The sequence below is a fragment of the Erythrolamprus reginae genome, chromosome 3 (assembly GCF_031021105.1).
Source record: "Erythrolamprus reginae isolate rEryReg1 chromosome 3, rEryReg1.hap1, whole genome shotgun sequence".
Lineage (NCBI taxonomy): Eukaryota > Metazoa > Chordata > Lepidosauria > Squamata > Dipsadidae > Erythrolamprus > Erythrolamprus reginae.
The window spans coordinates 228,906,086-228,929,483 of NC_091952.1; the positions used below are offsets into that span (position 1 = coordinate 228,906,086).

At 39.9% G+C, this 23,398-nt stretch overlaps 1 protein-coding gene across 6 annotated transcripts in view; it reads left to right on the forward strand.

Moving 5' to 3' along the window:
* Positions 1 to 23,398, forward strand: part of VPS13B (vacuolar protein sorting 13 homolog B) — a 454,077-nt gene that overhangs the window by 92,119 nt on the left and 338,560 nt on the right. For all 6 annotated transcript variants that reach the window (XM_070748103.1, XM_070748104.1, XM_070748105.1 and 3 more), the window contains exon 19: positions 695 to 868. In XM_070748103.1, the coding sequence (XP_070604204.1) occupies positions 695 to 868 (174 nt within the window). The remainder of the gene's footprint in view (positions 1 to 694; positions 869 to 23,398) is intronic.

Sequence of the window (23,398 nt, forward strand, 5' to 3'; positions counted from 1 at the left end):
ACTCTTTTTGTATTGCAAAGAGCACTTGTCCCAAAACAACCGGGTAGTCTGTACAATTTCCCTTAATCAGTCTTTAAGTACCTAGCTAGCAGCTGTGAAGAAACTTCACACCCCTTCTTCTACGAAGTGAAACACCCACACATTTTGCTCTGCGTTGGTTTCAAAGACGTGAAAAATCAACAAACAAAGTCAAGGCACGATTCCTGAAGAACTGTGATCAGATACTCTTCCACAACGGCCAAACCCACACGCTGCTATTTATAGCAGCAGCCCTAATTACTGGAGCCCCACCCAAACACAGGTGGCATCTCTTATCTCCTGTAATATGTCCTTACTTGGTCTCTTCTACGCATAATTCTGCGCTTGCGTGGGTCCAAGACGTCTTCACCGGAATCAATGGAAGATAATGGAGATTGACTGCCTGGGCTGTGTGCCAAGCCCCCCTCTTCCACGTCACTCCCACCTTCTTCTTCGTCCGAGGAAACTAAACTCTGAACTGACTCTGTCGGCAATAACACAGGCCTATGACATGTTGAAGTTTCCCCTGCATCCACCTCCACATTCCCTGGGGCAGGAGCTGGGCCAGAGCCAACCACAACACTATCTGATTTTAAAAATTGCAATACATGATGCTATTATATTCTGTTCAACATCTCTTCTTTGCACTCAAATATTTTTTAAAATATTTATCCAGGTGATGGTGGAAAGGAGAAGCGTATCCCTTTAATACAAGGCCCATCTGATACCAGAGACCTACACAACAGCAAATGGCTCAAGGAAAGCAGAAAGCCAGAATCCCTCTTTGCTCCAGATTGGTTAGCTTTCACCATTCAGATCCCTCAGTGTAAGGATTTCAGCTACAGTTCTGGTAAGTGTCACATTCTTGGAAAAAATGTACCTAGGAGGAGATGGAAGAATTTTCTGAGCATGTAAAAGAGCTTCAAGAAAAACAGATGTGTTTCAGAAACTGAGATCCATTACAATTTCAATAGAAAAGTTGTGGGGTATTTTTTCCCATTTGACCAACTTAGACATTTTCATATGGATATGGCACCCATCTTTCTAACCCTGCTACTTTGTTTAGTAAGTCCATGATTGATTGTTATTGCTATTACTAACACAGTGATACCTCGTCTTACAAACGCCTCGTCATACAAACTTTTCGAGATACAAACCCAGGGTTTAAGATTTTTTTGCCTCTTCTTACAAGCTATTTTCACCTTACAAACCCACCGCCGCCGCTGGGATGCCCCACTTCCGGACTTCCGTTGCCAGTGAAGCATCCATTTTTGCGCTGCTGGGATTCCCCGGAGGCTCCCTTCAATGGGAAACCCCACCTTCGTACTTCTGTTGCCAGCGAAGCACTCGTTTTTGTGATGCTGGGATTCCCCTGCTGGGATTCCCCTGCAGCATCACAAAAACACAGAAGTCCAGAGGTGGGGTTTCCCATGGAGGGGAGCCTCAGGGGAATCCCAGCAGCGCAAAAACGGGCTGTTCGGCTGGCAAAAGGGTTGAATTTTGGGCTTGCACGCATTAATCGCTTTTCCATTGATTCCTATGGAAAACATTGTTTCGTCTTACAAACTTTTCACCTTAAGAACCTTGTCCCGGAACCAATTAAGTTTGTAAGACGAGGTATCACTATATTTTTGGTATGGAATATACCAGTAGTAAGTATCTCTTTGTGATATGTTGACTGATATGTAAGCTTTTAATTTGTTTTCATAAAGATTTGTTAACTTAAATCAGCTGGCTGGTTAAATCTTAAGAGTTGCCAAGTTTGAAAAACACTGATTTTAAGGAATTAAATATTCTTCAGAATATTCAGAATGATGAACAAATTTTGAAAGAGATATTTTGCTCACACTGTTACTATGGTGACATAAACTTTAAGTAATTGGGAACTTAAAGAAACAGCTGACCCCTTTTCCTTATGATATCATAAAGAGAAAATGCCACAGAATACTCATATTGGAACTGAACCAATGCAGAACATGATGGATGGAATATAAGAATTTTAATTTTCTGGAATAAATCAGAATTTAGTTAAGTTTCATGTTCATTACAGAGATGGCTCTCTTTTATTTGCTGGGGTTTTGTTAGAAACATAGAAACATAGAAACACAGAAACATAGAAGACTGACGGCAGAAAAAGACCTCATGGTCCATCTAGTCTGCCCTTATACTATTTTCTGTATTTTATCTTAGGATGGATATATGTTTATCCCAGGCATGTTTAAATTCAGTTACTGTGGATTTATCTACCACGTCTGCTGGAAGTTTGTTCCAAGGATCTACTACTCTTTCAGTAAAATAATATTTTCTCATGTTGCTTTTGATCTTTCCCCCAACTAACTTCAGATTGTGTCCCCTTGTTCTTGTGTTCATTTTCCTATTAAAAACACTTCCCTCCTGAACCTTATTTAACCCTTTAATATATTTAAATGTTTCGATCATGTCCCCCCTTTTCCTTCTGTCCTCCAGACTATACAGATTGAGTTCATTAAGTCTTTCCTGATACGTTTTATGCTTAAGACCTTCCACCATTCTTGTAGCCCGTCTTTGGACCCGTTCAATTTTGTCAAAAGACGGTTAAAGTTTGAACGATCATGGATAATGAAACTATAGAGAGTGGGATGTTGAAAAGATACACTTCATAAATAATGCAAAGGTCTGCTTGCCATTTTGCTCGTGTGCAAAATATATAAAAACATTTTAAAAATTATCCTCCAAATAGAACCTTACACCAAAAAATTATGGATATTCAAAATCCTTTACCATAGATAATGATCTATTCTGCATATACTAACCACCAACTCACAAAACAGTGGGTAATGGGACCACAGATAACTAGGGCCACATGTATTTTGTTTGTAGTTCATTATGTTGTTAAATATTGGATATTGAAAGCTGTTTCCATTATTTTTGTAGGGAGCAATTTATCAGTTCAGGGAAGAAACACAAGAAAAAGATTTGGGTTCTTGTCAATTCATTTAAACATCATATGTGGTTTAAGGACAGTCACACTTCTATATGCTTCTACAGCTAATCCTTGATTTATGACATACTTTTTAAATTATTATTATTTAGATTTGTATGCCGCCCCTCTCCGCTGACTCGGGGCTGAAATACTGGTCATTGAGTGGAAAAGTCATTAAATGAGACTTCATGTGAGGGCTTCACTCAATGCCCATAATCCTTCAGTCCCAGTTGTCACTAAGTGATTTTGTGGGTTATCAATAGCAATCACACTTAGTCTTATAGCAGTGATGGTGAACCTTTTTTCCCTCGAAAAAATGTGTGCACACGCTATTGCGCCTGCGTGAGTGCCCACACCCATAATTCAATCGCTGGGGAGGGTGAAAACAGCTTCCCCTGCCTTCCTGAAGGCCCTCTGTTTCCCAGTTTCTGATGGGCCCAGTAGGCACATTTTTTGCCCTCCCCAGGCTCCAAAGGCTTCCCTGGAGCCGGGGAAGGGTAAAATCGCCTTCCCCCATCCACTTGGAGGCTCTCTGGAAGCCAGAAATGCCCTTCCAGAACCTCTGTGTGAGCCAAAAATCAGCTGGCTTGCACACACATGCATGTTGGAGCTGAGATAGGGCAATGGCTTATGTGCCAGCTGATATGGTTCCGCGTGCCACCTGTGGCACCCATGCCATAGGTTCGCCATCACTGTCTTATAGCATTAACCATTCCATAACACTTTAGGACACTCTGAGTTGTTTATAATGTCAGCATATTGACCCCAACTATCTGGGTCCTCATTTTACTGACCTCACAAGAGTGAAAGGCTGCTGAGTCAACGTTAAGCCCCATCAGTATCTAGCTCAGGCTGTGAGCAGAGTTGGACTTTAATACTGCATTCTAACCACTGTGCCACCGACAGCTCTTAAGGGGATTTATCCCCAGGTAAAGAGTATGGGATGCTTCAAGGATGTGAGAGACCCTGGAAGGATCTGCTCAAGAGCTGAAAGTCCTCCCTGCCAAAATCCAAGCAGGATTTTTAGCCTCTGTTTATAGAGACACATATGTGTCAAACCAATGGTGGGTTGCTACCGGTTTCCCAGGTTCGGGTGAAATGGTAGCAGCAGCAGGAGGCTCCATCCATCATCCCGGACATCATCATGGACAATCTGTGCATGCACAGAAGGTTCTGTGCATGTGCGGAAGCCTCCGCAAGCTCATAGTTCTGAACCAGTAGCGAAGGGAAGTGAAACCCACTACCGATGGCACTTACATAAGGCCTGGCAAGGCATTCTCCACCCATTTAAGGCTCCCTGCAGTCTCTATACAGTGATCCCTCAGGTTTCGCGAGGGTTCCGTTCCAAGACCCCTCGCGAAACTCGATTTTTCGCGATATAGCGGTGCGGAAGTAAAAACACCATCTGCGCATGCGCGCCCTTTTTTCATGGCCGCACATGCGCAGATGGTGGAGTTTGCGTGTGGGTGGCGGGGAAGACCCAGGGAAGGTTCCTTCGGCCACCCAACAGCTGATCTGCTCCGCAGCGCGGCAGCAGCGAGGAGCCGAAGATGGGGTTTCCCCGTTGCCCAGGCGGCAACTGTTGGGCGGCCGAAGGAACCTTCCCTTGGTCTTCCCGCCGCCCAGGCAAAGGGGAAACCCCAAGATCGCTTGCCGCTTGCCCGTTCACCCGCCCACCCGGCTGCTCGCTTGCCCGTTCACCCGCCCGCCCGGCCCCTCCGCTTGCCCGTTCACCTGCCTGCCCGGCCGCTCCGCTTGCCCATTCACCCGCCCGCCCGGCTGCTCACTTGCCGCTCGAGAGCAAGAGGGGGAGAGATAGAGAAAGAGAGAGAAGGAAAGAAAGAGATGAGAGAGGGAGGAAGAGAGTGTGAGAGAGGAAGAAGCAAGATAGAGAAAGAGAGAGAGAAAGAAAGATGAGAAAGGAAGGGAGTGACGTCATCGGGTGGAAAAATCGCGATATAGCGTTTCGCAAAGATCGAGATCGCGAAACTCGGGGGATCACTGTATTACTGAGTTGGCTCTCTGCTTGGATTTCACTTCCTGTTGGTTGTGGGGACTGGTTGAAGGAACTACCTACCAAAATCATTCAAGTTATGTTCAGCTTTCCTCATGAAACAGTTCTTTCAGCTAGTCCCCAGAGACAAACTGGACTCCTCTCTGCAGGTGGCAGCAACTTACAATCTTCCCTGTTCTGGGTCCTATTCTTTGTAATATGTTTGTGAGTGACATAGGGGAAGGTTTGGTAGGGAAAGTGTGCCTATTTGCCGATGACTCTAAAGTGTGCAATAGGGTTGATATTCCTGGAGGTGTCTGTAATATGGTAAATGATTTAGCTTTACTAGATAAATGGTAAAAGCAATGGAAACTGCAGTTTAATGTTTCCAAATGTAAAATAATGCACTTGGGGAAAATGAATCCTCAATCTGAGTATTGTATTGGCAGTTCTGTGTTAGCAAAAACTTCAGAAGAGAAGGATTTAGGGATAGTATTTCTGACAGTCTCAAAATGGGTGAGCAGTGTGGTCAGGCGGTAGGAAAAGCAAGTAGGATGTTTGGCTGCATAGCTAGGAGTATAACAAGCAGGAAGAAGGAGATAGTGATCCCCTTATATAGAGCGCTGGTGAGACCACATTTGGAATACTGTGTTCAGTTCTGGAGACCTCACCTACAAAAAGAGATTGACAAAATTGAACGGGTCCAAAGACGGGCTACAAGAATGGTGGAAGGTCTTAAGCATAAAACGTATCAGGAAAGACTTAATGAACTCAATTTGTATAGTCTGGAGGACAGAAGGAAAAGGGGGGACATGATCAAAACATTTAAATATGTCAAAGGGTTAAATAAGGTTCAGGAGGGAAGTGTTTTTAATAGGAAAGTGAACACAAGAACAAGGGGACACAATCTGAAGTTAGTTGGGGGAAAGATCAAAAGCAACATGAGAAAATATTATTTTACTGAAAGAGTAGTAGATCCTTGGAACAAACTTCCAGCAGACGTGGTTGGTAAATCCACAGTAACTGAATTTAAACATGCCTGGGATAAACATATATCCGTCCTAAAACAAAATACAAAAAATAGTATAAGGGCAGACTAGATGGATCATGAGGTCTTTTTCTGGCGTCAGTCTTCTATGTTTCTACGTTTCCCATTGTATTTGCAATTTGCCAAGTACCCAGATGTCGATCGTGTGACTGCAGTGGTGGTGATGCACTATTTTGTGACAGTGGGAATTGTTTATGGGCCATAAAGCATCCGTTCTGAGGCCGTTGTAATTCTGGACCATCATTAAACAAAGATCATAACTTGAGGACTGCCTGTATAATTCATATTTCAAAATTGGTTTGACCTCTGTTCTTTCAAAGAGAAAGTAAATCAGAAATGATATAAACAAAATTTTACAAATTTAGAAAAAAACGTTTCATCTCCAGAAAGAATTTTATAATAAAGGGATAAGTCAATTAAAAAAACCCCACAAATTGATAATTTACAAAAAATATCCTTTTTCTTACCGACTCATTCTATAACATCCCTGGAAAAGAACCCCCTCCAATCTACCCAGGGCAGCTGTAGCCAATAAGACATTGCTGGCAGCATCCCCAGCAACCATGACCAATGCTGAGGGGCGCTTACGAGTAAAATTTGGAGGATTACAAGATGCGTGGTGTAGTAGGAGGTCTTGTTATAAAAATGATTTTATTCTTCTTTCATGGTGAACATTATGTTTTTTAAATCAGTGGGTCATATAAGTTTGTTTGCCTCTCTTAAAAATGGCATAGAATAAATAACAATAGTGACTATAAGATGAAATCTATAGTATTATAGATTTAAGAGCAGTAATATATATATTTCTTTCATTATACCCAGTAAAGGACAGCTCTTTTACTGAAATCTGCAGAAACATAAATTACAGCAGCAACGATGTTATTTGATACCTCCATATGTTGCAGAGGTTAATTTTGTTCAGTGGGGTTAATTGGAAAGGAAGAGAGATGGGCATAAAATTCAGGATGGTTGCCTCAATCTTTTTTTCCGTAGTGTTGAAGTTTGGATAAAATGAAATTGTCATTTTTTTCTGTTCAACTTTTGGTCAAAGCTGCAATTAATTCAAATAGTTTGGTTGGCAAAAGAATGATTTTATATCACTAGTACGTAACACACACAAACATACACACATTTAAAATTAGTTTATCTTGAATAATTTTTAATTAAAGACTATTCACATTTATGGTTTGGGCATAAAGAATAAAAATTATACTCGTCTATCTTGTTATACTTCCTCTTCAATCCCCGAGGATTTCACTCCATACTTTGTATAATTGTTCCTATTTTTCTATCATGTTCCCACTGGATTTCTGCTCCAAAAAAGAAAGGGAAAAAAATCTTATCCCTCTGATGACAGAACTTGCTTCAATGATTTCATGCTCTTAGCATTTTTGTTCACGGGAATTAGGAGCAAAATGTAAGTGCAGCTGAACATGGCATCTATTTTTGTAATGCTGAAGTTTATGCTTTGTTATTGGAGCTAAATGAAGAGATACAGGTGTTCTCCAGCTCAGTCTGTTGGGATTTCTTGGTGGTTAAGGCTTGCCTAGGCTTCCAGAGTCAAACAGCAGCTGTGAGACAAGGATTTATGCTTTTCTTAGAACTTTGGGATTTTAAAATGTTACATTTAATCACAAGCACAGAAAGAGAGCAAATGTTAAAGATGTTACATATACAAGTTGGAGATTGATCTCTTTTCCATATGAGCTAGTTGTGGGAATAGAGGAGCCAAGTTCTCTTTAATCTTAATGGATAACTTTATAAGGATTATTATATCTTACAAAACATGGGTATCAGGATACTTATATTATGGCATGCAATACTTGTAACTCTCATTATTCACATGATCTTATCTTTGAATGCCTGGTATCAAAAAATAACGATAATCTGGCACTTTGGATATTGTCATATATTGAATGTACGTATGCTCAACATGGTCAAACCCAAAATTAAAAATGTTTAAACTCCATCAAATTTAAATAGTTAAACAGATAAATCACCTGGGTTTAATATATATAACCGGAACCGCCTGCTACCACACGAATCCCAGTGACTGATAAGGTCCCACAGAGTTGGCCTTCTCCGGGTCCCGTCGACTAAACAATGTCGTTTGGCAGGCCCCAGGGGAAGAGCCTTCTCTGTGGCGGCCCCGGCCCTCTGGAATCAACTCACCCCGGAGATTAGAACTGCCCCCACCCTTCTTGTCTTTCGTAAATTACTCAAGACCCATCTATACCGCCAGGCATGGGGAGTTGAGACATCTTTCCCCCAGGCTTTTTTATATTTATGTTTGGGTATGTATGTGTTGTTTGCTTTTTAAATATGATAGAGTTTTTATGTGCTTTTTTAATATTAGATTTGTTTTCGCTAGAATATTGTTTTTATTATTGTTGTGAGCCACCCCAAGTCTTCGGAGGGGAGTGGCATACAAATCTAATAAATTATTATTATTATTATTATTATTATTATTATTATTATATATTTAATGTGAAGGGAAATTGAAAATTCATTGAAATGATTATTAAAACCTGGTAGTTATAATAATTTGATGAATATATTGTCATTCTGCAGAAATAAAGTGCGAGCTTCTAGATTACTTTTCTATCTCAGGAATGTTTATTAATTGATTCAAATGTCAGAATGTGAAAATACTCTATTAATAATGGAAAGTGAACATGCTAAAACATTAAAAATGGTAATGACAGCACTATCCAGCGATCTGGTGTACTGAATAGGAGTTAACTACAAAATCTCAGTAATAATATTTCTTGAAGAATCTTCTTCCTAGTAGGAAGAAGACCCCATTATCTTGTTACTTTCACATATGTGCATATAGAAAATTAGTCACACTCTGGAGGAAAAAAGCCTCATGATTACTTCAATTGGCTCGGGAAGTAATTTTCTAAACTATAATGTGATACCAGCTCTTGATGACAGGGTTTAATTATAATTTTTTAAGGAAAACATTCCTGAAATCTCTAACATGAAATTCTAAGCAAAAACATTCAAACTGTTATTTTTGGATTATTATGTATGTGTTCTGACATGGTACATTACTGGATTAGGCTGTATATTTTGGAGTTGCTATTAGAGACGTTTATAGGGAGTAGAAACTATGTCTTTTTATTATGTGCAGGTCCTTCTCTTGCCAGATCTTATGGGTGAAGTCATAGATCTATATTTATGATGCAATATTCTGGTCTTATGTAAATAGTGATTTAGCAGATTTAGCATTTTAGGTTTATAAGAATTAAATTTGGGTATCAGAAATAATGAGACAATATTTTAAAAACAACATCTTCACAGTGTAGAAGAAGTAGCATACTTAAGATTTCTATTGTAATTGTTTAAAAGGTTTATGTAAGGAATTTTTATATTCTTGTAGTTGTTTTTACAGATATGAATTTTTTCTACTGTGTAAATAGGTTTTGAATGTTTCTGTAAACCTGCCTCCCTCAATTATAGACTTACTTCTATATTTCTATGGTTTGAAAAGCCCATGACTATTTTAGAATTGTTTTGCAGCTACCTGTAGCAAGTAGAAAGCAGTTCCTTTCATGTGCCGCATATGCTATTCTGATGTTCTATACTCGTAATAATATATGATATATAGAAGTCTGTATAATATGGACTTCTTTCAAAGATACAAGTAGGGAATTAGATTTTAATTTTAATTTAATGTTTCAATTTTGAAGCTATGGTATTTCTATGAGGACTTAATTAATTAATGAGAGTGAAAAACAAACAACATATATCAAAGAAAGGGAATACAGTCAATAGCAAGATTGACTCTATAACAGAGGAAGACCAAAAATGATCCCAAATCAAAGGGGCTCAATCATCATTTTAACTCAAGATCTGTGATAACAATCAAGTTGTTAAAATTATAAAAAAAGAGAGCCAGCAGTTCAAACCTCATCATCCGCTCAGGGTCGACTCAGCCTTCCATCCTTCCGAGGTGGGTAAAATGAGGACCCGGATTGTGGGGGCAATATGCTGGCTCTGTTAAAAAGGGCTATTGCTAACATGTTGTAAGCTGCCCTGAGTCTAAGGACAAACACTATGGATCTCCAAGGGGCTATCATTCTAGAGGTTAGGAACTATCACCTAGAAGGCACACTTCTTTGGGTGAGATCATCCGTCGGCATGGGGTGAGGTATCATCAGTAACTGAGAATCTTGATATTGCAGGAGAGAGAGTATTTCATGAGAAAACAAATAATAAACTGGTGCATAGCTGATCAAACTGTGACAGTACGTTTTCCATAACATAAATAACAGGCTTGAGAAAAGATATTTTCTTTTCATTGATAATGCCAATAAAATGGTCAATCCTTCCTGGAATTTACATCTACACCTAAGGTAGAAATAATTTTTGTATACTTGGATCACTGAAGTTCCTAACTCTTTTTTTCATGCCAAAAAAATGCCTGGGTATTGTTGGCAGCAAAGATTGTGGGCCAAGGGAGCAAAGTCAGGGGGCCAGGTCTTTGGAGCTTGGGTCAGCACTAAAGACTAGAGAGAAGACTAGAATTAAGCAGACACATTCAGTAAGAAAGAGAGTGCAGTAACTTTTTGCATACACCTTGAAAACATCAATATCATACATAGTTACATAATTCTATTGGATCTCTTTTATTTTCATATCAGCACCTATGTCTTATTAATAGGTGATCAGTCTGTGTTCATGTTTCGCTTTCTCACTCCCCTCCCACTCTCCATCTCTGCCATCTACCTTTCTTCCCTTCTTCCCTCCTTCCCTCCCTCCCTCCCTCCTTCCTTCCTTCCTTCCCCTTTCTGCCCCACCTCTATCTTTCTCCAAGTACTTCCTCTCTCTCCCTCTAAACCCTGTATGCTCATATAGTATTTCCCTTTTATTTTTTCACATACTAAATATAATGAATTCCTAATAAAATGTCTCTGGAAATAACTGTGTATTTTGTTTTCCCTGTAACATATACTGTAAATGTGGGCCAGCCTATCTGCAAATCATATCCTTCCAATGTGAAAACTCTTTGATTTCTTAATAAAATCCATTCTCTCATCTATGTCAATACTGCTGCATGGTAATAAATTTCCCAATTCGGCAGTCGAAATCCACCTCTAGTCCTGGAATCTTGGAGCATTTTTAAGTTTATTCTCACTATCTTCATTTGCCAAACAAATTTAGAGATCATTGTATTAATCTCTTTAAAGTAGGTTTTCTTTATTTTTATTGGAATTTTCGAAAAATAGAAATAGTAAATAGGGTAATATATTCATTTTAATCAGGGCAATTCTGCCCATCAATGATATCTGGAGGCTGTTTCCATTTGTGCAAATCTTTCTCTATTTGTTTCTTTAACTTAAAAGTTAGAGTGCAATAAATTTTTGTTGAGGTCTTTAAGAGAAAATTAAGGAAAGATAATATAATAAATATAATTGCTTAAGGCAGTATTTCTCAATTATTTTCTGTTATATCCCACCTAGGAAGAAGGAAACATTTCGCACCATCTCCCCTCTTTGCTGGGACGATTGTTTGCAATATTCAGCACGTTTTCGCTGAAAAAAACTCAAGCAGCTTATCAGTGTGAATGAGGTGCAATGTGTTTAAGTGATGCCTTAATTTATTTGGCTTCATGCTGTCAGATTTATGTTTGTCTCACTAGCACCGTCTCTCTCCTCCTTTCTTTTCATCCCTGTTCAATATTTTTCCATGGTGTCTCTTAAGGGTTTGTTATCTGCACTTTATATTTCCTGCTCTGTTCTGTGTGCTATTGTTTGGTGCAAAAAACTCCTACTCCCTGTGGCAAAAAAAAGCATGCTCCCTGGGGTCACGCGCTCCCCCCCGGCATCGCTCCCTGCCTCCCCGAGGGGCCCGCCCCACTCTTTGAGAAACACTGGTATAAGGGAACATGCTAGATTAAAAGTTAATCTGCTGTATAATTATTTTAGAAACATAGAAACATAGAAGACTGACGGCAGAAAAAGACCTCATGGTCCATCTAGTCTGCCCTTATACTATTTCCTGTATTTTATCTTAGGATGGATATATGTTTATCCCAGGCATGTTTAAATTCAGTTACTGTGGATTTACCAACCACGTCTGCTGGAAATTTGTTCCAAGGATCTACTACTCTTTCAGTAAAATAATATTTTCTCAGGTTGCTTTTGATCTTTCCCCCAACTAACTTCAGATTGTGTCCCCTTGTTCTTGTGTTCACTTTCCTATTAAAAACACTTCCCTCCTGAACCTTATTTAACCCTTTAACATATTCAAATGTTTCGATCATGTCCCCCCTTTTCCTTCTGTCCTCCAAACTATACAGATTGAGTTCGTTAAGTCTTTCCTGATACGTTTTATGCTTAAGACCTTCCACCATTCTTGTAGCCCGTCTTTGGACCCGTTCAATTTTGTCAATATCTTTTTGTAGGTGAGGTCTCCAGAACTGAACACAGTATTCCAAATGTGGTCTCACCAGCACTCTATATAAGGGGATCACAATCTCCCTCTTCCTGCTTGTTATACCTCTAGCTATGCAGCCAAGCATCCTACTTGCTTTTCCTACTGCCCGACCACACTGCTCACCCATTTTGAGACTGTCAGAAATCACTACCCCTAAATCCTTCTCTTCTGACGTTTTTGCTAACACAGAACTGCCAATGCAATACTCAGATTGAGGATTCCTTTTTCCCAAGTGCATTATTTTACATTTGGAAACATTAAACTGCACTTTCCATTGCTTTGACCATTTATCTAGTAAAGCTAAATCATTTACCATATTACAGACCCCTCTAGGAATATCAACCCTATTGCACACTTTTATTTTGATTTTATTTTTATCTTTAACATCCATTTTCTTTACAACCGACTTGCTGGCTAGAGAATTCTGGGAGTGGAAGTCCACCCATCTTGAGATTGTCAAGGCTGAGAAAAAACAATTAGTTTTTGCTGGGGGAAAAAGCTTTCAGAATTTTGCCAGGAATGATGATTCATAGTCCAGATACAACCAATTTTGACAGCTTTTTTTTAAGCTCTTCAGAGGGCTGTGGGGTAAAATATACACAAGAGAAAAATATTTGAAAGATGGTTGAGGAGATTGCTATCAAATTCCCTAGTCTCGTTTTGCTTGGTAAAAATCGTTATGAAATAAGGGTACTACTGCAGTTTAGTATATGTTTATATACACAGTGGTATCTAAGCAGTTGTAGTAAGAGCTATTATTTGGTTTCCAGATGCTACAGAACAGGGGTCCCCAAACTTTTTACACAGGGGGCCAGTTTACTGTCCCTCGGACTGTTGGAGGGCCGGACTATAAAAAAACTCCTATGAACAAATCCCTATGCACACTGCACATATCTTATTTAAAGTAAAAAACAAAATGGGAACAAAAACAATATTTAAAATAAGAAGTAATTAAGTAATAAAGTAATTTATACATTTTTATTAACAAGTAAATTTAAACTTAAATCAAGAAACTCCCTCCATTTCTCCTTCCTTCCTTCTCTCCTTCCTCTCTACTTCTCTCTTCCCTCTCTTTTCTTCCTTCTCTCTCATTTGTTTCATTTTCCTCTCCCTCGTTTTCTCATTTTTCTCTTTCTCTTTTTCTCTCTCTCACTCTTTCCATCCATCCCCCTTTCTGTCTTCCTCTCTATCTCTCCCTCTTTCTCTCTCTGTCCCTCTCTTTCTCTCTCTCTTCTCTTTCTCTTTCTTTCTCTGTCTCTTTCACTCACTCTTTCTCTCTCCCTCTTTGTATCTCTCCCTCTTCCGCCCTCTTTCTCTTGCTTTCTTTCTCACTCTATTTCTATCTCTCCCTCTCTCCCTCCCTCCCTCTCCCTCTTTCTTTCTCTCTCACTCTATTTCTATCTCTCCCTCTTTCTCTCTCCCTCTCTATCTCTCCCTCTTTCTTTCTCACTATATTTCTATCCTTCTTTCTCTCTCACTCTCTATCTCTCCCTCTTTCTCTCTCTCTTGCTTTCTCTCTCTTTCTCATACACCACGCTGGCAACAGAGAGAGAAAGAGAGAGCAGAGGGCAGCTTGCCAGTCCACGGCCCCCTGAATGAGCAGTTCTGCATGGCCCCAGCACTGGACTTCGCCGTCGCCTCCGCCCCCGTCCGGCTCTCCAGCTAACCCCCTGAATTCACCCGAACGGAGGCGGCGGCGGTTTCAAAGGACCAACATACGGTCCTTCATGGTGCTGCATTGCTAAAGCCTCCAAACTCCGCTGCTGTCCTTGGGCATTGTTACTTCTAAGCTGCACTGAGAGAGAGAGAGAGAGAGCGGAGAGTACCAGACTTCACCGTCACCTCCGCCCCCGCCCGGCTTTCTAGCTAAGAGGCAGCAATCACGTCCACCCCTTCGCCCTCCATGGTGCCCAGCGCCCAGCCCCACACCGCCTCTGCCTCCGCCTCCGGGTAGCGCGCCCGAGCTCTTCCTGCAGGAACGGGTGGTGGGGTGGAAGTGGTTGGACTTATCTACACGCGCGCCTGCTGATTGGGAAGAGGGGGAAAAAAATCTGCGCCTCCAAAGAGGGGAGGTGGGGAGAAAGAAAAAAAGAGTTCCAACTTGGCGGAAGGCGGAGGGGAGAACCGAGCGTGCTGCAGCAAGTTTGCTTGGCTTTCTGGGGCTTTTTTTTTCTCCCCTTCCACCACCCCTGTCTGAATGTCGTTTGCCGCTTAGGAGTGACCCTCTCTCGGGCTTGTTGTGGATGTGGCGTGGATGAGGGGGAAAGCCCGACTGCCCGGAAAAGCACATTTGGAAAGTCTCTGTGGAGAGCCAAAATCCCAACAAAGCTTCTTTTTTCTTCAGTAGTCGGTAAGGAGGCGAAGAAGAGGTTGAACTGGTTTTGCTAATTCGCGCTTACGGCTTTTCCCCTCATCTGCGCCGCATCCACAACAAGCCCGAGAGAGGGTCACTCCTAAGCGGCAAACGACATTCAGACAGGGGTGGTGGAAGGGGAGAAAAAAAAGCCCCAGAAAGCCAAGCAAACTTGCTGCAGCATGCTCGGTTCTCCCTTCCGCCAAGTTGGAACTCTTTTTTTCTTTCTTCCCCCCCTCCCCTCTTTGGAGGCGCAGATTTCCCCCCCTCTTCCCAATCAGCAGGTGCGCGTGAAGATAAGTCCAATCACTTCCACCCCACCACCCGTTCCTGCAGGAAGAGCTCGGGTGCGCTACCCGGAGGAGGAGGTGGCGGTGGCCTGGGGCCGGGCGCTGGGCGCCATGGAGGGCAAAGGGGTGGAGTCTTTGCTGGAGAGCCGGACGGGGGCAGAGGTGACGGCGAAGTCCGGTGCTGGGGCCATGCGGGGCCGCTCATCCAGGGGGCCGTGGACCCGCAAGCCGCCCTCCACGCTCTCTCTCTTTCTCTCTCAGCGCAGCTGAGGTAACAGTGCCCGGGGACAACAGCGGAGCTCGGAGGCTGCAGCAACGCAGCGCCGAGAAGGACCAGGTCCCTTGAAGCCGCCGCTGCCTCCATTCGGGCAAATTCAGGGGGGTTCCTGAATCTCCCGTCCATTCACCGCGGAGGATGAGGTGAGGAGGAGACAGTGCAGAGGCAAGGGGCGGGGACGAAAGCGGGCCTGCAAGGGGCCAATTGCAGGCCCGCTTTCCTCCCCACCCCTTGCCTCTGCACCGTCTCCTCCTCACCTCATCCTCCGCGGTGAATGGACGGGAGATTCGAGAGCTTATTATATCTATCGATAAAATCTCGTGTGCTCCCTGCGGGCCGGATAAATCGCCTCAGCGGGCCGCATCCGGCCCGCGGGCCGTAGTTTGGGGACCGCTGCTACAGAATAATAGATATCTGATTATTTCCATAGAGAAAACAAGGAAATTTTCTCGCTTGACTGTTGGAACTTTAAAAAAATTATATGCTTTTCACTGTAAAGATTTGGTAGTATTAATTTGCTTAATATTTATCTATCAAATTTATATGGTATGCACATGTATTTCACAGGGAGTGATTTTGTGTGGCATACAACAATTGAGTAAAACAATATATAAAATTAGATACCATTAAAAATATAAAGCACATTATTAAAATGTTGTAAAACTAATGCAAAGCGAATATTCTATTAATATTTAAGGTTTGTTAAATATATGTTTTAGAGTGAAATGCAGATTAGTTCTAAAATAGCTGACCTTTAATACATAAAATTATAATGCTTGATATTTAGAAAATTAGACATTTTCAAAAGAGATTCAGGTTTCTAAGAAACATTAAAAGTTAATTCAAGAAACAATCTGAATTAGCTTTATACTTTATGTCTAAAATGTATATAATGGAGGTTCGGCCAATACTTCTCTACAATTTTTAGCTATTAGTAAAATGTAACGAGAGGCAATTGCCCTCTTCAAAAGGGTTAGCGTAGCAGAAACATTGATGCATTTGGAGTGAAACATCTTTATCAAGTTAATGCAAGACACAGTCATGCCCTACTTGAATTACTCATTTATAATAGCTGAGCAGCAGCCTGCATGTGGACTTTGAAATCCTGGGAAAATAGGATGTATGCATGCATTTTGAAAGTCTTGGCTTGAAACAGCTGGAAAATGTTCCAGTGGGTAGTCAGCTACTAGCTGTTGCCTGCAGTTTTCAACATCAGGAAGATGTGCTCCGATTAATTACTTACTAGATTCATTATTTCCAATGTGTGGATTTCATTGCCCTTTCTTTGTGACTGTCTAAAAATATAAGTGACGCCTTCACTAACTTGAACCTAACTATAGACGAATGTGGCAGATGTCACTTTTGATAAACCTATTCAGAATAATACCTAGAAAAATACATTTGGACAGAAAATTAAATATGAGTACAACAATGAGCTTCTCAGATTGTTTGGCAAATAAATTTAACCAAAACAATATAATTAATGTACAAATACTCTTTAAGCAAGAATCTCAGAGAAATTCCATTTGATATCAAGAGATACCGATCAGTTTCCGGTCACAATTCAAAGTGTTGGTTATCATCTATAAAACCCTTCATGGCACCGGACCAGGGTATCTACGAGACCCCCTTCTGCCGCATGAATCCCAGCGACCAGTTAGGTCCCACAGAGTGGGCCTTCTCCGGGTCCTGTCAACAAAACAATGGAACAAACTTCCAGCAGACGTGGTTGGTAAATCCACAGTAACTGAATTTAAACATGCCTGGGATAAACATATATCCATCCTAAGATAAAATACAGAAAATAGTATAAGGGCAGACTAGATGGACCATGAGGTCTTTTTCTGCCGTCAGTCTTCTATGTTTCTATGTAGTTTGGCGGGGCCCAGGGGAAGAGCCTTCTCTGTGGTGGCCCCGGCCCTCTGGAACCAACTCCCCCCGGAGATTAGAATTGCCCCCACCCTCCTTGCCTTTCGTAAACTCCTTAAAACCCACCTCTGTCATCAAGCGTGGGGGAACTGAGACATCTCCCCCTGCCTATGTAGTTCTAGTGCATGATATGACTGTATGTATGTTTTTTATATTGGGGTTCCTTGCTTTTAGATTTTTAAATGTATAATTGTTATCTTAGATTTTAATTATTAGATTTGTCAATATATATTGTTTTTGCACTGTTGTGAGCCGCCCCGAGTCTGTGGAGAGGGGCGGCATACAAATCTAATTAATAATAATAATAATAATAATAATAATAATAATAATACCATTAACATAGTTTGTATTAATGAAAAAAACAGAAGCGGGGAAAATATTCCTTAGAAGTTGTCCAAATAACGGCTGAGGTTTGTTTTAAAATCTTTCTCTAGTTACTTTTGTATAGTTAGAAAAATAACATTACAATATTTCACTGGATTACTCTTATAAAGAAAACAACAAAGAAAACAAACTAAATACTGTACATTAATTAAAATGTCAGAGTTATGACATTTTGTGATGTTTGGTTTAATATTGTTCATTATTATTTCCTTTTTCAATTTGCATTTTGTATGATCTCATCTTTCCCAGCAGACATGTGTTGCGAAGGAACTACACTGTTCTATTGAAGGACAGTGCAGCTGTTAATACATATATTCAGGAAGTGTATATAATTTCATATGGAATGAATATATGCTCAACATTAATAAAATCTCCAATTAAAAAATTCAAATCATTTGAGCAATTTCATGTATGTCAAAAAAGTGCAATTCTGCAATCCAAACAGATGTGTGTCAATTTGAGCTAAAACTAAAACTTTGAATGAAACTGTTACAAAGGCCCAGTCAAATTCAACTCACCTTCTCTGGCCTAATAGAATAAGTACCCATATTTTTCAGAGTATAAGATAAATCCTTTTCCTCCCTAAAAGAGGCTGAAAATATGGGTCCATTTTATATACTGAATGTAGCTTTTTTCAAAGCTTTTTTTCCCAGCCCTAACTAGGGGCTAACAATATTCCCGGCTCTTACCTTGCAGGCTCTTTCATTGTTACTCTCTGCGAAGAATGTTTTTCCAGTCCTAAGTTTTTGCAGGCTCTTTTTCATTGCTTTACTTGCTCCGAATAGGTTTCTTATCAGCCCTAACGAGGTGCCAACAATGTTCCATTAGATTTTTTTTAAGCCCCAACTAGAGGATAAAATAATGTGCTGAAGCTGACCAACTAAGGACGCTAGCCAGATGAATACCTGGTAGGCAGATTCCCGCCCCCCTATTTTCCTCCCCCCAAACTAAGGTGTGTCTTATACTATGAAAAATATGGTATGTTGTTGCCTCAAAGATTTTCTAGGTGCAAAGATGAAAAGATTCAGAGTTCGCTTGTGGATATAGTAAGAAATGCAATCCAGTGGGGAAAAGCTGTGGCCATATAAGCCATATTGGGCGTACAAAGAAAAACACACATAATACTCTTGTTCCATGAACTGGACTGGATGCCAGTTTGCTTTTGGGTCCAAAGCAAGATGTCACTTTGTTTGTTTGTTGGTTTGGATTTGTAGTACATTAAAACAACCATTAAATTCAATTAAAAGAAAACCTATCAAACCAATCATTCAACAATCATACTGAAAGCATTCGTTGGTCAGGGGGAAGATCTAAAAGGCCAAAGCCTGGCAGCAAAGATGAGTTTTTAAACTCTTTCGGAAGGTGAGGAGAGTGGGAACAGTGCGAATGTGGGTCAAGCACACCAAAACAACTAGACACAAGAATAGTTTTTCCTGAACGCCATCACTCTACTAAACAAATAATTCCCTCAACACTGTCAAACTTTTTACTAAGTCCGCACTTCTATTTCTACTAGATTTCCCCCCCCTCATCATTCCTATCACTCATTTCCTCCCACTTAGGACTGTATGACTGTAGCTTGTTGCCTGTATCCTAAGATTTTTATTAATATTGATTGCTTCTTCATTGCTTATTTGACCCCTATGACAATCATTAACTGTTATACTACATGATTCTTGAAAAATTTATTTATTTATTTATTAGATTTGTATGCCGCCCCTCTCCGTAGACTCGGGGCGGCTCACAACAACAATAAAACAATTCATGACAAATCTAATAATTTAAAAACATTAAAACCCCATTATTAAAGCAGACATACACATAAACATACCATACATAAATTGTATAGGCCCGGGGGAGATGTCTCAATTCCCCCATGCCTGATGGCAGAGGTGGGTTTTCAGGAGTTTACGAAAGGCAAGGAGGGTGGGGGAAGTGCGAATCTCCGGGGGAGCTGATTCCAGAGGGCCGGGGCTCCCACAGAGAAGGCTGTTCCCCTAGGTCCCGCCAGTTAACGTTGTTTGGTCGACGAGACCCTAAGGAGACAAATTCTGTGGGACCTCACCAGTCGCTGGGATTCGTGTGGCAGAAGGCGGTCTCGGAGATAGTCTGGTCCTATGCCATGTAGGGCTTTATACCTATAAAACCCTACATGGCCTGGGACCAGGCTACCTATGGAAATGTCTTTGCCCTGTCACATCAGCCCATCCCACTCAATCAGGCTCAGAAGGCTGCAAACCCATCTATCAAAGAATTTCAACTGGCAGTGTCTTGAAAAATAACCTTTACTTTAGCTGCCCCCACATTATGGAACATCCTGCCCTCAGAGGTGAGACAGGCCCTCACTTTCCTGGCCTGTCGAAAAGGAATCAAAACATGGCTCTGTGACCTAGCAAGAGTGGACAGAGAGGATTCTGCAATGGTGGGGCTGTCTGTCTCCATGAGAGCCCCTCCACCTCCCTCCCTCAATATTAACTAATGTTAAATAGTCATCTTGGATTTTTCTACCTTTCTGAAATTTTATAATATCATAGTCTTATAATTCTAAAAATTTTAAACTTACATCAATTTAATGTTAATGTTAATTTTATATGCTTTTTAAAATATATCAGTTACTTTGCATACCATCCAGAACCTCTCTTTGAAGAAGCTGGATGGTTTGGAAAAACAAAATATATAAGTGAATGTATTAATGAATGAAAAATGGAATGGAATGGAATGGAATGAATGCATGAATAAAAGAAAAGAAGACGAAATGGGAGTGGAGAAAAAATTATTTACTTACTTAATTTATATATGTACAATATATACTAAATATTATTTAACTTAAATAGTGCAGAATATTTGCAGAGATGAGTGATGGAGAAAATCCACTACTTTGACCACATCTTCCTGTCGATGTTTTTTTGGTTGCTCCTTCAGTGTTTCTGATGAAGAAAATGCATTTACTGCAGTTATAGGTGCTGAAGTTTATTTGATGTGGCCTGGCACTTGGCTAGATAAATCAGTCTATATGTTTTGACAAGCAATAGGGACAAAATCCTATTGCAGAGACAAGGATTTGTTTGTTTATTTTGCCAGCAGCTTAATCCCATCCTACTTTAACTAGAATCAAATGATGACCCACATAAGGTAAAGTTTTCATTTGCCATCTGGATTATCCATGTGTTAAAAGCAAATTTGGTTTTGATGTGTTTATTAATTAAGCCTGCTGGCTTTCCACAATGAAAGTAATCAGCTTCAAATCAGTATGTGGTTCAAACTTTGCTAAAGCGTTTGAATCTTGTGGGCATGTTTGTTGTTGCGATTGAAGGTGAATTAATCATTGACAGGTAGGACATTGTGGTAGATGATTTTATGAACTACATTTAGATCAAATCGAAGGCGACATAGCTCTAAATTATCTAAACCCAAAATTTCATGCCTGGTGGAATAAAGTATTCTGTTGCCAGCATAGGAATGGAGGACTTTTCTTGTGAGATATTTCTGGACTCTCTCAATTGTATTAATGTCCGATATGCAGTGCAGGTTCCAGACAGATGAGCTGTATTCGAGGATTGGTCTGGCAAATGTTTTGTATGCTTTGGTTAGCAGTGGAATATTGCCAGGGAAGAAGCTACGCAAGATTAGATTAACAACTCTTAGCCCCTTTTTGGCAATGTTGTTACAATGGGCTCTGGCACTTAGGTCATTAAATATGAGTACTCCAACATCCTTAACAGAGTGAGGGTTGTCTACAAGGTAGTATCCTTCAAGTTTGTATTTTGTGTTCTGATTATTTTTGCCAATGTGTAAGACAGAATATTTTATTTATTGGATTTGTATGCCGCCCCTCTCTGTAGACTCGGATTTGTTGGTTGAGACTTGAAGTTGCTAATTATCAGACCATTGTGATATGTGGTCTAGGCCTTTTTGAGGGGTAGACATATTGTCAGTGGTGTTGAATAGTTTAATATTGTCAGCAAAGAGAATGCAATTCCTTATAATATGATCACAAAGCTCGTTTTTGTAAAGAATGAATAGTATTGGTCCTAAAATGCTGCCTTGAGGGACACCACTGTGGACAGGTGCAGGATTTGATAGGGCACTGCCCATTTTAACCATTTGTTGTCTTTTTGACAAGGATGCAGTTATCCAATCATGAAGAAGACTAGAGATGCCATACGATTTTAGTTTCTGAAGTAATTTGTTGTGTACTACTGAATCAAAGGCTTTACAAAAGTCTATGTACATTGCATCTATTGATTTACCTTGATCAAGTTGTGAAGTCCATATGTTTTTGCAGTGTAGGAGTTGCAGGTTACAGGATAATTTTTTTCTGAAACTAAATTGTTAGAGAGTAGATTATTAGTTTCTAGGTGAAGGGTGATGGATTGATTTATGATTGATTCCATGACTTTGCAGATGACACAACATAAAGAGATTGGTCTGTAATTTTCAACGTTACTTGGATCTCCTTTTTTGAAGATAGGGATGACTGTGACTAATGAACATAACTTGTGTAAGAGGCTAGATCTAAAGGACTTTTCAAAAATTATGCTTAGAGGTTTAGCTATGGTTGCGGAAAGCTTTTTATAGAAATATGCACATAGACTGTCAGGCCCAATAGATAGAGATGGCTTTAGTTTGCTTAATGCTTTTCCAACATTATCTTCTGTGAAATTGATTTGTGTTAGATCGTTGCAATTGTTTGAGGTATGACTAAGAAATATTGGGCATAGGCCATTGCTGTTTACAAAGACAGAGAATGTGTTGAAGAGGTTGGCTTTGCCAGCTTCATCATTATATTCTTTACCATTTGGTCCTTTGAGGGATAGGATGGATCTTGAGTCTTTGAGTTTGTTGTTTACAAAGTTTTTAGTGCTTTTAAAATTAACTATATTTTATAAAATTAACTATATTTTAAAATATAGTTAATTTATAAAATTAACTATATTTTAAAAACAAAAGAAGAATCATTTATTTCTTTTCAACTTTTACTTACAGTTGTAAAGTACATAAATAACAACAGGAAATAACCTTAAAATGTAAATTGGACATGTAAAAATATTGAAGTAATGATTGTATAGTGATTGTACTGGATGATATGCTAAGAATCAAATTCCAAGTATATGCTTAATTTACTCTTACTCTTGCCATCTACATTTATTTAAATACATCTAGATCTTATAAGATATGGTGAACATTTTGTTTGGCTCAAGATCAACACTGAAAAATAATCTATGAAAAACAAAAAGAATGTTGGAGTTGAAATAAATATTATTTTAGTTCTACGGGTTTTGCATATTTTATTGGGGTTTTTTTTGTTTTTGGGTTTTTTTGTGCTCGCAGATGCAATTCTATCTAGATTATCTTTAGCTCTTGTGATATTGTTATGCTTTGGATCAAAAAGAAAGATAAAACAGCTTGACTTAACAAGCTGGGAGTGATTTAAAGTTTGTACATATGATAGAAAGAAGCCGAAGTTAGACTTATAGTGAATAATTCTGAATAGTTTTCTGTGCCATTAGCGGAACAAATTGAACTTTCACTGGTTGACTGCAGATACCTAAACATGTAGTGTGGGAGGATTATCAGCCAGTTAGCTCTTCTGGTTTATTGGCAGCAGAGCAAATTTAGGACAAATTTTCCCATGGCAGAAGTACTCTTCTCAAAATTCCAGAAGTTGAACCAAGAAATTTATGAACTAGTAAGAAAGTA